The sequence below is a fragment of the Tursiops truncatus genome, chromosome 8 (assembly GCF_011762595.2).
Source record: "Tursiops truncatus isolate mTurTru1 chromosome 8, mTurTru1.mat.Y, whole genome shotgun sequence".
NCBI lineage: Eukaryota > Metazoa > Chordata > Mammalia > Artiodactyla > Delphinidae > Tursiops > Tursiops truncatus.
Window position 1 is genome coordinate 95,888,376 of NC_047041.1, and position 14,896 is coordinate 95,903,271.

General features: G+C 49.7%; 1 protein-coding gene across 1 annotated transcript in view; it reads left to right on the forward strand.

Annotated features, from left to right (window-relative positions):
- Nucleotides 1-13,096: 13,096 nt before the first annotated feature.
- PTPRJ (protein tyrosine phosphatase receptor type J) overlaps nucleotides 13,097-14,896 on the forward strand; it is a 171,218-nt gene continuing 169,418 nt past the window's right edge. The window contains exon 1 of the mRNA XM_073808963.1: nucleotides 13,097-13,546. Coding sequence (XP_073665064.1) covers nucleotides 13,112-13,546 — 435 coding nt within the window. The 5' untranslated portion in view covers nucleotides 13,097-13,111. The remainder of the gene's footprint in view (nucleotides 13,547-14,896) is intronic.

Below are 14,896 nucleotides of genomic sequence, written 5' to 3' on the forward strand. Positions count from 1 at the left end.
ACAAACCCATGTCCCCTGCATCGGCAGGCGGACTCCCAACCACTGCGCCACCAGGGAAGCCCCCACCTGCCTCTTTGAACTATCCAAGAAAGGCAAGGGCGGGAGGGAGTCAACAGTCCTTCTCAGATGGAGCTGATTCACCTATAGGGTATAGTTGGGTTTTTTCCAAGGCCAGCAATTTCACCTGTAGTCAGTCACCTCTTACTAGTGGATGGGAGGGGACCAGGTTACAGGGTTTGCTACCCACTAATAGCCTGGGTTTCTTTTGACTGAGTCTAGCTATACTGGGTACATGATTTTTGGGAGCGATCTTTTTTTTTTTTTTTTGACCGTGCCTCGAGTCTTGTGGGATCTTAGTTCCCTGACCAGGGGTTGAACCCGTGCCCTCGGCAGTGAAAGCGTGGAGTCCTAACCACTGGACCTCCAGGGTATTGACAATGGAGATCTATCTACACAGATGTTGATGTAAATGAGATTGTAGATATAGACATTAAAAGGAAACTTAAAAGTAAAAACAACCAAACACAATGTGTAGCTGCTGATTGGATCTTAGTTTGAAAAACCAGCATAAAAAAAAAATTATAGGAGGACTTCCCTGGTGGTCCAGTGGTTAAGAATCCGCCTTCCAACGCAGGGGATGGGGGTTCGATCCCTGGTCAGGGAACTAAGATCCCACATGTGGGGGGCCAACTAAGCCGGCACGCTGCAACTACAGAGCCCATGGGCTCTGGAGCCCGCTCACCGCAGGGATGAGCCTGTGCTGAAACAAAAGCTCCCACGTGCCACAACTAAGACCCAACACAGCCAAAAATAAATAAATAAAATATTAAAAAAATATTACAGGAACAATTGTATATACTTGAGCATGGGCAGAGTATTTGATTCTATTAAAGAATTATTATTAATTGTGTTGGGTGTGATAATCATGTTGTGGCTAGGTATACGGTGGTCTTTAATTTTTAGAGATGTGTACTGAAGTATTCAGGGGTGAAACGTCATGATGTTTGTACTTTAAAACACATCAACAACAAAAACAGCAACAGAAAAATAGATGAAGCAAACATGGCAAAATGTTAAGAACAATTAAATGTTGGTAATAGGTATGAGGATGTCCATTATATTATTTTTTTTCCCCATGACATTTACTGTTTGAAGTCAGACAATGGGGGCATTTGGATGCAGCTTAAAAACGAATAATGCTTGTTACTGTCAGGTATTTTTCTTGCTATGTTTATTTATTGACTCATCAGTCAATTTCTTCCCTCCTCCACTTAACTGTAAATCCACGAAAACAGGGACCTTGCTCGTTTTGATTATCCTTAGCACCTGTATCCCTAGCACAGGACCTAGCACACAGTTGGATTTTTTTTTTTTTTTTGCGGTACGCGGGCCTCTCACTGTTGTGGCCTCTCCCATTGCGGAGCACAGGCTCCAGACATGCAGGCTCAGTGGCCATGGCTCACGGGCCCAGCCACTCCGCAGCATGTGGGATCTTCCCGGACCGGGACACGAACCCGTGTCCCCTGCATCGGCAGGCGGACTCTCAACCACTGCGCCACCAGGGAAGCCCCACAGTTGGATTTTAATTTTTTTTTTTTCTGCTAAACTTAATTCTCACTGATGTCATTGACCCTTATTCATCATTGCCGGTCTTTGCTTTGCTGGTTCTTGCTGCATCTCTGGCTTTCTAGGTTCCCCCATCCATAGCCCTCCCCTGCCTTGTCTTGGTCTATCCTTGGTCACAGGAAGCAAAGTACTGTCGGTGGCCCTTGTGCCCACCATAGTCTCAGTGCCAGCCTGCAGCCGTCTCCCACCCTCCCCTGTGATTTTCTACCATCACACTGTTGACTCCTGGAGGGCAGGGACTTTGCTTGAGACTTCTTGATAGTTGCTGAAGCACTCAGCACCACACGCAACCAGTGCTCTGAAATCATTTGTTGATTGATCACTTGTATTCATCTCCCTCTTGGCCTCACTTCACCCTTTTCTGATGAGAAATATTTTCATGTATTACTTTCTTTTCTCTCTGTCTTTTTTTTTTTTTTTGGCCGTGCAGCTTGTGGGATCTTAGTTCCCTGACCAGGGATTGAACCCGGGTCCTTGGCAGTGAGAGCTCAGAGTCCTAACCACTGGACCACCAGGGGAATTCCCTCTCCTACTATTTCTAATTATACAAGTAACACATGGTCATGGTAGAAAATTTAGAAGATAGAAATAAACTAAAAGAGAAAGGATTAATGATCTGAAATCTTATTTCCCATTGTTATCATCTTCATACATTATTAACTTTTCTTTATGTGTATATTAAAATGTTTTTCTCTCTATAAAATGACATTATTTTTATCCTGCTTTCTTCCCCAGCAAAATATTGAGAATATTCTTCCAAATCAATAGGTATACGTCTATGCCATCATTTAAAATATTTGTAAAGTATTCTTTTATAAGGCTATACCATAATTTACTTAACTAGTCCCCTATTGGTGGGCATTTAGGTTGTTTCCAATTTGCTACTGTATTGAACATCCTTGCTTATATCTCTCTTTATGCACATGTCAATCATCTAGTCGTTCGTTTAGTAATTTTTATTGAGTCCCTTCTGTGAATCAGGCTCTTTTCTAGGCAGTGGAGAAATAACCACAGTGGGTTTTCTGAGGTAAAAATGCCTTTATTATTATTGTTTTTATTATTATTAAAGACTTTTTTTTTTAAGAAGACGTTGAGGGTAGGAGTTTATTAATTAATTAATTTATTTTTGCTGTGTTGGGTCTTCGTTTCTGTGCGAGGGCTTTCTCTAGTTGTGGCAAGCGGGGGCCACTCTTCATCGCGGTGCGCGGGCCTCTCACTATCGCGGCCTCTCTTGTTGCGGAGCACAGGCTCCAGACGCGCAGGCTCAGTAGTTGTGGCTCACGGGCCTAGTTGCTCCGCGGCATGTGGGATTCTCCCAGACCAGGGCTCGAACCCGTGTCCCCCGCATTAGCAGGCAGATTCTCAACCACTGCGCCACCAGGGAAGCCCATTAAAGACTTTTGATACATATTGCCAAAGTGCCTCCAGAGAGACTGGATTGGTTTCATTCCCACCTGCAGTATGTATGTCCCAGGCCCCATCCTACCATGGTCCTTAAGGGCCAGCTCCAGATGGCCTCTGCAGGGAGGGGTCCAGCAGTGTGTCTGGCATCCGTTCTCTGCTCTCCCCCTGTCTGGGGTTCTTTCCTTGGCCATACCCCCTGCCCTTTCAGTATCAGCTCAGGCCTTTTGTGTCTCCCTTTTCTAGCGCCATGACCCTAGTAGCTTCCTGCCAGCCTCTGAGCAGGCCTTTGATTTCTAGGTTCCCTGCAGATACTTCCTCCATCTGCCATGGCCCCATGCAGTGCTCCCCACAGAGTCAGCACCACTCTTAGCCCCTAAACAGAGTGTTCAGACAACCAGAGGATGAGAAGCAGGCAGGATTCTGGGACTCCACTGCTGATGACAGGTTTTCTCCTTCCTCTGTTTCTCTGTCTAATTTCATCAATAAACTCAGGGGCCAATCAGGGGATCTCCCTTGATCTCTGTGCAGGAATAGCTGGAATTGAATCTCAGTCCTTGGCCTAAATCCTTCCAGGGCAACAGGGACATCACTTGGCATCCAAAGATTAGTGCAGAGTGAGCAGCCATGTATTTGGACATGGCCCTGGGGACAGAGGGATCAGTGGTCCTATGGAAAGGCATCCTGTCCTGACAGGCTGGAGATGGGTCTGAGCCCTGGCTCTGTGTGTCCTGTGTGACCATAGTAGACAACTTTTGGGGTGTCTGCTCAGCTCACTGCTACCCCTATCTGTGCATCTACCTACCAGCGAGGTGGCCTTTGGTCGCGATCGTTACGTAATATGACCCTCTCTCCTCAGCCACATTGATTGGACCAGGGGTGGGCATGGGATCCAAGCTGGGCTAATCAGATTCCTTCTGAGAACTGGGATTTGATATGGTCTACGAGTCACTATAAGGACATGAAACAGAGGTGAGAAAAACTGGAAAGAAGTACACGGAGATGCATTGAAGGGTGGCCTGCAGGAGAGAAGCAAGAGGCAGAGACAACTGTCTGGAGCTCTTGGTGGTTTTCCAGTTCTTGGTCCCAGGCTAGGGGAGGCCCTGGGTATTCCTGCCTTGGGGGTGCTCTGTGACACTCCAGTGTTATAACAAAACCCCCCTTTTTGCTTAAGCTATCTCTGTAATCTGCAAACAAGCGAACACAAATATAACTTACAATGGTGAACAGGGCTAAGTGTCAGTCTTCTGAGGCTTCATCTCCTCATCTGTGAGATGGAAATAGGGTCAGAGCCCACTTCTCAGGAGAGGGCCAAATGTATTCATGTTTGTAGGGCTGTGGGCCTGACAGGTTAAACTATCTTGAGTATCATTCTTAACTGTATGTGAAAGAATTTTGTAAACTTGAAAATGACATAACACTGTGTGTATGTGTGTGTGCATGTGCACATGTGTGTATACCTCTCTCTCTATTCCACTCCTATCCCAGTTCCCATTCGGACTTTTCTCTACACACTTCTCCATGGCTTTAGACAATCATTGACCTCCTTTGGGGCCTTTGTTTGGTTACTGGTAAAATCAGGGGTTGAATGCATGACCTCTAAACTCCCTTCTAGCCCTGGGAGTGGAAGATCGAGCTGGCTGGCTAACACCTGGGTATGATCCAGGTGCGCAGAGAATACACCTGCCTCAGGTTGGTGCTGAAGGCCAGGAGGCCGGGAGCCAGGGATCCTCCCAGGTAACAAATGCCAGGTCGAGTTAGGGAGCCAGGCAGGATCCCTTCACTGCTTTGCCTTGTTTATGTTTATGCTTCTTCTCTGCGGATGTCTTGCTCCGGGCCTAACGAGTCTTCAGGTTGTCACTGTGTCAGCAGGGACCGGAGTAAAGGAAATCTAGCTTTGCCAGAAAAGCCAAGGCCTTGAGGACACCGGTTGCAGGCTTACCTACACCGGGATTACAGCTGGTGTACAAACTCCTTCTTTCTGCTGGATTCCTTTGCTTCGGACAATGGCCAAATCAGAACCAGGCCCAGGATCAGCCCAGCCCAGCTTGCTTTCCCAGGGCCCAGAGGCTCAAGGCAAAAATGCTTCATGTTCTGTACATCTTTGGTGACTGCAAATTTCAAATTTCTTAACAGCCCAGAGATTAATGGAGGTTATTTGAGAAGGGTGGAGGCCCAGAATGCGAGAGATCTTACTTTCTTTCCTGTGAGTCACATAGAGGAGAGGGAGCACGTCAAGAGAGATTGCAGAACAGAGCCTTACTGCTGAAGCACTGCTGATACATGGACCAGATGTGTTACCATTCACAAGTCACTCAACCTCCCTGAGCCTCAGTTTCTTCATCTGTTTCTTCATCTGTAGAGTGAGCGGGTTGGACTGGATGACCTCCAAGGTTCTTTGTGTGTAATATTTTACAATTGCCCAAGTCTCAGGATGATAAGCCCTGAGAGCAGCAAGAGCACCTTTCAACAGAGTGGATGCAAGTCTCAGAAAAAAAAAGCCTGATGAAAATAACAACAGAGGAAAATGACAGCAGCAGATGAATAAGAAACAAGGGAGAAGAGGAATTTGTCTATATGTTCTTATCTTGAAATCATGCATTTATTGTGTATGTTCAGGGAATTCAGGGGTATCTGTAACATGCTGCCCTTGGCAAGACACTGAAGCTTAAAGGACCATGTGGGAGATACTGAGGGTAGGGAAAGAGTTCTACAGAAGGACCTCCTTAGGCCAGGGATGTCTGCCCTGGGAAGCAATCATAGAGTGGTTAACACAAGTTTGGCTTCAGCCAGCTTTTTGTCCGCCTCCTGTTCCGCCACCTGTGTGTCCTTGAGCAAGTTACTTAAACTGTACGTGCTGTTATTTCCTTAACCATAAAATGGGAATCATGACAGCACCTGTGGGGTAGGGTTGTGGGTATAAATATACAGATAAAGAAGGATTAAATGAGATAAAGTGTATAAAATAGCTTGCACATAGCCTGGTACATAGTTAGCTGCCAATAATGGAACTGGATGTTATTACTTAGGTGTTTACTGTCTCTTGATCTTGGATTATAGCTTCTAAGTAAGTAAAAGGAAACTCTTTAAACATATTCTGCTTATATGTGGTAGTCTAGACCTTTTAAAATTCTTTTGCTTCATAGGAAAAAAAAAATCACATAGACTCAGAAGACACTTGAGACTGTTTTCCCAAAGTGGTTGGAGGAAGCTAACGGTACCTGGGTCACCTGTGTGCTTCTTAGTGCAGAGTCCTGAGCTCCAATTCTAATCGGAGATAGAACCCTAATTCAGAGTTTCTGATGGGGGGCCAGAAATAAGCATGTTAACCAAATCACTGATAAAGGCTGAAAGCCAGATCTTTTATTTTATTTTTTGGAATAAATTTATTTATTCATTTATGGCTGCGTTGGGTCTTCATTGCTGCGCGCGGGCTTTCTCTAGTTGAGGCGAGCGGGGTTACTCTGTTGCGGTACGCGGACTTCTCATTGCGGTGGATTCTCTTGTTGCAGAGCCTGGGCTCTAAGCGCACGGGCTTCAGTAGTTGTGGTGCATGGGCTCGATAGTTGTGGCTCACGGGCTCTAGAGCACAGGATCAGTAGTTGTGGCGCGTGGGCTTTGTTTTTCCGCGGCATGTGGGATCTTCCCGGACCAGGGATCGAACCCGTGTCCCCTGCATTGGCAGGCGGATTCCTAACCACTGTGCTGCCAGGGAAGTCCCTTTTTTTTTTTTTCTTTTAGGATGGAATCCGGCCCCCCTGCAGTGGAAGCGTGGAGTCTTTACCACTGGACTGCCAGGAAAGTCCCTGAGAGCCAGCTCTTAAGGAGCACGCTGCCTTGCCACCCAACCGACCAGGTCAGTGCTTCTCAAACTTTCAGGTATATAGGAATCTCCTGGCAATCTCATTCAAATGCAGATTCTGATTTAGTAGGTGCGTTAGTTAGCGTTCTTCAGAGAATCGGAAACAATAGGAAAAAAATATATAAAATTTATATGTTGGGGCTTCCCTGGTGGCGCAGTGGTTGGGAGTCCGCCTGCCGATGCAGGGGACACAGGTTCGTGCCCCGGTCCGGGAAGATCCCACATGTCGCGGAGCGGCTGGGCCCGTGAGCCATGGCCGCTGAGCCTGCGCGTCTGGCGCAACGGGAGAGGCCACAACAGTGAGAGGCCCGCGTACCACACACACACACACACAAAAAAAAAAATATATATGTTAAAAAAATATATACAAATAAAATAGGTATTGGCTCATGTGATTATGGCGGCTGAGAAGACCATGACCTACCATCTGCAAGCTGGAGACCCAGGAAAGCTGGTGGTGTAGTTCAAAGGCCTGAGAGTCACAGAGCCAGAGAGCTAATGGTGTAGATTCCAGTCTGAGTCTGACGGTCTGAGAACCCGGAACGCCAGGCAGGAGAAGATCGTTGTCCAGCTCAAACAGTCAGGCAGAGAGAAAATTCAACCCTCCTCCGCCTTTTTGTTCTATTCAGGCCCTCAACAGATTGGATGAAGCCCACCCACATTGGGGAGGGCCATCTGCTTTACTCAGCTCACTAATTCAAATGTGAATCTCTTCCGGAAGCACCCTCACAGACACATCCAGAAATAGTGTTTAACCAGATATCTGGGCATCCCAAGGCCCACTCATCAAATCAACCATCTCAGTAGGTCTGGGGTGGGGCCAGAAACTCTAACAAGTTCCCAGGGGATGTCATACTGCTGCCCAGTGGGCCACACTTTCAATTGCCAGGTTTTAGAGGCTCTGTCACTGTGATGGTCATGAGTACCATTCACTAGTACCATTCATTCCCAATCTCCTTTTTTTTTTTTTTCTATCAGTTACTATGCCTTTACCACTTGTATCTCCTGGAATATGTGCCTGGCACTTTGCATGTGACTTTTCCTTTCATTTTCATAATGATCAATTATCATCCCTTTAAAAAAATTTTATTTATTTATTTGGCTGTGCCGGGTCTTAGTTGCGGCACGTGGGATCTTAACCTGCGGCATGCGAACTCTTATTTCCGGCATATGGGATCTAGTTCCCTGACCAGGGATTGAACCTGGGCCCCCTGCACTGGGAGCATGGAGTGTTAGCCGCTGGACCACCGGGGAAGTCTCTATCATCCCATGCTTTACATGAGGAAATGGAGGCCAAAATTACATAGCAAGCATAGGACTTGAACCTATGACCATCTGATCCAAAGCACATATCCTCCCCCATTACACCACCCTGCTTCAGATCTTCCAAAAAAATATTTTAATAATGGCAAACACTTACATGGTATTTACTTTATTCCAGGCAGTATTATCGGTGCTTTAACTACTGTAATACTTATAAAAATTCTATGAGGTAGATATTATCATCAAGAACATCCTCATTTACAGATAAGGATGTTGAGGCACAGAGAACTTGAGTAACTTATCCAGGGTCACACAGCTAATACATGGCAGGACCAGGATTTGAACCCAGGCAGCTGACTCCAGAGTCCAGACTCATATCCACTAGACTTTATTGCCACTAGCAAAGCTCATGCTTGTAGCTCTCTAATATGATACATACTAATATGATATATACGTGCACATGTTTATATATCATTTATATGTATAATGTAACTATAGGGCCATATATGATTTTTATTTGCTTATTTAGATTTCAGGGTATTTTCTTCTCTACTAGCAAGATTCCACTATACAATTGTTCCCACACGAGTTGATTACTTACCCTAACTGCAGGGACCCAGGTGTTGTATACATCCAGCCCAATGTGATTAAGATTTTCTTTTCAACCTGAAAAAAAAGAAAAAAAAGAAGAAAGAACATTTCTTTTCAAACCTGAAAAAAATTAACTTATTCTTAACGAGCAAGGACCCGGCTGCCAAGAAGCCCTGGGACTCTGGGCCTCCCGCCTACTCTCGCTCTTCTTGTCTTTACACCTCTCAGCCCTTCCTTTGTTGGAGGTGATGTTTCTGCTGCAGGCTTGACTGCCCTCCTGCCCCCAACCTGGCACTTGTGGTCTTTGTGTGGAAGTAGTTCGCAAGCCCTGGACAAAAGCCTCTTGTCCCCTAGGCTCCAAGTCTCCTTACCACACACTCCCCGTGTACCCAGGTACCCCCAAACCCTGGGTCTTGTGTTCGTTCTGCCAGCCCGGTGTGATTAGTACTGGACTCCCTGGGAGCTTGAAGGTACTGGGCTCCCTGGGAGCTTGACTCAGGACCTAACAGTTGGAAGTGCAGAAGCCCGTGGGCTCCTCCCTGTGGGTGCCTACATTTGGGAAAGGGTGGGGACTCTTGAGAGCAATGGCTCTCTTTCTGCTCTCTACACTCTGAAAAATCTGTCACGTGCTACTGTTTCTCTGCAAGTAAACTTTGTTTCCTATCTCAGCATACAACACACAGCACATAATACACACACACACACGCACAGAAATATGAACATGCTTAACGTTGCAAGTGCTTGAAGTCAGGAACAAAAAAGGCCTGCCGAGACACTCCCTGGTTTGGTACAGGGGCAGGTGATTAAGGCCGTGTTTCAGGAGGAACTGAGGTCTGGTGGACAAACATGGAGTTCTAACCACAGCCCAGTTATTAGTCCACAGGAAACAGCCTGTTACTATTGTAAAGATGAAGTGCTACTTTTTTTTTTTTTTTTAAAGAACTTTCGAAAAGTCTTCCTTTCCATTCTGATTCAGTTCAAGTCTGTGAGGCAGGAAGGTCTCAGGGCAGCCATGCCTGCAACATTAGCTAATCAGACTCCCAAGAAACATTCCATTCCGCTTAGGAGGGCTTTGGAGAATGGTTTGCTCATGGTGGCTTTTAAAATAAACTGAGGGTTGCCAGGCTGAATTGACTCCCTGCAGGGCCGGCGACCTGGTTCCAGGCTGGTGCCCAGCAGGCTTGCTTCCTGCTGGGATGGTGGACCTCTCATGAAACATGGTTGCCTTGCCTGTTCCCCATTCTTGGGGGATGAAGTGGAAAGTCTTGTACCTTCTGTCACTGCCTATTTTAAAATTGGGGAAACTGAGGCCCAAGAGAGTCATGATAAAAGTAATAACAACAGCTAACACAGAAAACACTTTATATTAAGTTATCTACAAATGTCAAGGGAAGGGGCACCATGACATAGTGGCAAGAAAGGTATGGTTTCAGATTCTGATTTTGCCCCTCTGAAGCTCTGTGATCTTGTGTAAGTAACTAAGCCTCTCTGAGATGTAGTTTCTTTGTTCCTAAAATATTGATAATGATACCCATTCTATAGGGTTGTAGTAAGGAGCAGAAATAATGGATGTAAAGTACCTAGAGTAGTGCCTGACACCTAGTTAGTACCAGATCAATGGACTTTATTATTAGTAGGGATGCAATGCAGGCCAGCCATAAGATCAATAGTGCCTTCCAATCCTGTTTCACAGCAAGAATTACCCAAGGAGCTGGTGAAAAGTACAGATACAGTCCTCTGCAGTCTAAGGAAAGGCATGGGAACGTATATTGTAACAAGCCACTGGGTGATTCTTACCTGGCAATTTTGGGACACATTCAGGTATGCTGCCCTCCAGCCTCTCTTTGCTTTGACCCTTTCATTCTCTGGGCACCTGGCCCCATATTCAGTAGAGCTTTAGCTTTTGCTTGAGGGTGGACATGATTAAAAGGTCAGATAGCATTATTTATTCTGAGAGAGAATGTGCTCTGAACTTTGCACAGCAGATTTATTCCTGAAAAGCTGTTTGCAAACGGAAGTTGGGGTGTGTGTGTGTGTGTGTGTGTGTGTGTACAGACATATATTTAACACCTTAGTTTGCTATTCAAAGGAATGCATTCAATTCAGCTAAATAAATACTATATGAGTGATTATTATGTGCTGGGGATACAGTGACAAGGAAAATGCAGGCCTTGTCTTCAAGGGCCTGACTTACAGTCCACTGTGGTTAGGTTAGGTTAGCACAGGGAGCTACAAGAGCACAGAGGGGGAAGGGTACCCAACTCAGGGTTGGGGCATCTGGGAATTTCTAGGGGAGGTGGCATCTGAGGATCCTCCTGTACACTGGAACATAATCTCAAGTCCTTTTGCAAAGAGAATGACCCTTCCCTAATTTATCCTTGTGGAAAAATGAGCTTTTCCTGCCATGGGTAAGGCACTGAGTGAGGTGTTACAGGGCAACCAAGGGGAGAAAGGCCCGATCCCTGCCCTCAGGGAGTTTATACCACACGTACTCAGGATTAATTTATGTCTCATATAGGTCATTAATCCAGTGTGATCTGTTTATGACTGAACAGGTAGTTTATTATTCAGGTTGTAACTCCCTTTACTGAAAATACTGTTTATTCTCTTTCATCACCATGTTGTGGGGAAATCCGGTTCCAACTAACACAACCGTGAGCACATATTTCATCCAGGAGAAAAACCCAAGCGCACGCTGGTGTTCCCAGAGCTATTTGCAGACCTGTCACGAAGCAGTGGAGGCCTGGATGGATCCTTAGGGTCGGTAGGGTCTATAAGTATCTGGGGCAACCTGAAGACCTGGTAGCACTGGCAGTAAGTCACGCTTTCTTTGGCCATCACGGATACGAACGCCTTTCAAACCACCTGTCTCTGCCCCAAGAAGGTGAGGAGTTAGGAAGGAACAGAATTCCTGGTGAATTACGATAATTACACCGTGTTTAAACAAAAGATGGCAGGGTGTTTGAGTGACCAGGTGAGGTTCCTTTACCTTCTGTTCTCTGTGTGTGCAGTCCTGGTAGGAGCTGCTTAGACCCTTTAAGCGAAGATGCGTTCCTGTCTCGTAGATGGGGAACCTGAGGTACAAGAGGTGTCTGGTTGTGGTGTTGGGCACCTGGTGGTTTACAATCTGCTGCACATCGAATCCAGCCCAGACTTATTATTGTGCCTTTCAGAGTCTCTATATATGAACCCCTCAACCTCCCATTTGCTTCTTCTCAGAAGGGCCAAGCCTGAAGCATCCGCCTCCCATTTTTTGCCAAGTTGCTCCCACTTCTTGAGCCCCTGCCCCCCTCTATCTTCCTGGTGAAATTCAACCCATCCTTCAAAGCCCAGCTCAGGTGTCACCTCCTCCCCTGGTTGGAATTCATCTCTCCCTCCCCAGCACTCCTTGGTTTAGCCCTTTCTCTCATTACTTTTCCTTGGGCAACAGGCTGAGCATCTGATTCTCAGTTCCCTCCTGTGTGCATGGGCATAACAGTAACATCTGCAGTAATCTTTAACCCCTTTCGGGTTGTGGACTTCTTTGAAAATGTGATGAAAGCTGCTGGAAGAGCTACTGCTTACTGAGGCCCACTATGTGTGGTGTCAGGCCGGGTGTTTAGGACTTTTCCGTTCATTATCTCATATAATGGTCAAGTCTCTCCAGCCAGGTACTAGTATTATCCTCACTTCACAGATGAGGAAAGGAGGCCCAGAGAGGTGAAATGCCTCTCCCGAGGTCACACAGCTAGTACTACTAGCAGAGCCAGGTTTACCACATGGCAGAGCGGGGGATCCTAATCACTGGACCCGCTCCAATGCCTGCTCTCTGCCTCCCTGGTCCGGGGATGGAGGCGGGGAGAACACACTGCACGTCCCCTACAATTTAGGGGTTCATGCACCTCCACTGCCACCCCAAGCCTTCGCCGGCAACCCAGCGAAGGTCAACCAGGCCTTCCCTGGGTTGCCGTCTTAACGCAGGCCCGGCTGTGCCCTCGGCAGGGGTCTCGGTCAACATCTGGTGACCCAAACTCGGGGCCATGGAACCGGGCCGAGGGGTACGGGCTCGCGTCTCAGCCGCAGAGCCGCGTCCCGGGTGCCGAGTCCCAGGAATGTGGGAGGGCTGGGCGGAGAGGGCGGGCAAGGCGGGGGAGCTTCCTCTGCCCGCCGGAGGGGAGCCGCCCGGGAGCGCGCGGGGAGCGCCGCCGCCCCCTCCCAGCCGCCCGGCCGGCCCGGCGGGGGCGGGGGCTGCAGCGGGAGGGCGGCGATGGGCCGCGGTGCTCGGCAGCCGGTCGGCCGGCCGGGGTGGGAGGAAGCGATGAATATTCAGAGGGGGAGGGGGAGGGAGGGGGCTGAGCGCTCGCCGAGGCTCCCTGCAGCCCCATCCGCATGACGCGCGGAGGAGGCAGCCGGAGCCGCCGGAGCCGGGATCAGGGCGCTGAGCGCGGGGGGTGGGCGCCGCTCGCTCCGCCCTGCGAAGCCCCTGCGCGCCCAGGGACGCGTCCACCCCGCTGCAGCCCCGCCAGGCTCCGCCGTGTGGCCGCTGCCGCCGCCGCTGCTGCCATGTCCCCGGGGAAGCCCGGGGCGGGCGGAGCGGGGACGAGGCGGACCGGCTGGAGGAGGAGGAGGCGGAGGCGGCGGCTGGAGGCGGCGACTAGGGCGCCGGGGCTCGGAAGCACGGCGGGGCCCGACTCGCGCGTCCCGGGCACGTTCCAGGGCGCGCGGGGAATGAAGCAGGCGGCGCGGGAGGCGCGGCCGCCTCCGCGTTCGCCCCGGCTCCGCTGGGCGCTGCCGCCGCTGCTGCTGCTGTTGCGCCTGGGCCAGGTGAGATGGGTGGGCCCGTGGGGGGGCGCGAGGAGGGTGGGGGCGGGACTGGCAGCCCCTGCACCTGCCCGGGTGCGCCCTGCCTGCGGGGATCGGGGGAGGTGGCGGGGGGTCCGCGTCCTCGGGGCCCCCCGCTGCTGGAGGCCGGCCTCGCGCGCCGGCGACCGAGCCGTTTCCCCGGCTGCCGCGTACGCGAGGGAGGGTGGTGGGCTTCGGGGTCCCGGGTGCCCGGAGCCTCCCCGTGGCCGGCCCCGCGCGGGCTGCAGGCCGTCTCTGGCCCGGCCCTGACCCGAGCTGGTCACATCTGGCCGGCGCGGGCCCGGCTCGCCAGCCCGAGGCGGCCGGAGGGGGCGTGTTTGTGGAGGGCTCCCGACGCGGAGCCGGGCGGGCCTGGCCGAGCCGCAGCCGACCTCCGACCCGGCCTGCGGGGGCCCGAGGGGCCGGGCCGAAGGGCAGCGGCGGCGGCCGCGGGGAGCCGGGGCAGGGTCGGGCGCCGGGCGGCGGGCAGTGGGAGAGGCGCGGGGCCTCCGGGCAGAGGGCGCTGCTTCTGGGGAAAGTTCCCAGCCTGGGGAGAAGGTGGCCACTCGCAGGCGTGCCTCCGGGCGACGGTCCTCTTCCCGGAGAAGCTGCTTGCTTCCCTGGATGCTTAATTCGTGCTTTGTGGGCGCCGACTCCCCCCCACCTCCCCGCCCTGTTTTCTAGCTTCGCTTTTCAGATAATGCTGTGCCTGCCGTTTTGGTGACGATCTTTCTGAAAGCGCCGTTTCCCCTTCACGGTGTTCCCACGGGGTGAGGCCGGGCAGCTGGGAGATGTCCCCATTTCACAGATAGGGAACTGGAAGTGAAAAAGCAGAATCACCCAGCCCTGCGGCGGGAGCTGAGCCAGCGGGTTCGTCCTCACAGCTTTCTAGGAGACTGCTAGGGTCTTGAACTCGCAGTGGAAAGGGCCCTGATGATACCCCTGTTGTGCATTTTGTAAAGGAAAAACCTTGCTTCTTTTATACAGACAGCGGCTCTGAGGACATGATGTTTGAAAACCTGGGAAGTGAGTTACTGGCTGGGTATGGAACCTGGCTTCAGGGAAAACTGTTTTTTTTTTTTTTTTTTTCCCCAGGTCCCTTCCTTTCTCTTTCTTTCTTTTAAATTGAAATGTAGTTCATTTACAATATTGTATTAGTTTCAGGTGTACAGCAAAGTGATTCGGGTATACATATATATGTATATCTCTATATATATACTTTCGATTCTTTTCCATTGTAGGTTATTACAAGGGAAAACTTTTCAAGCACAAATAAAAAGATTGTCTGAGAGCAGAGACGTCAGCCTTGGGGCAGCAATGCAGCCCAGCAGG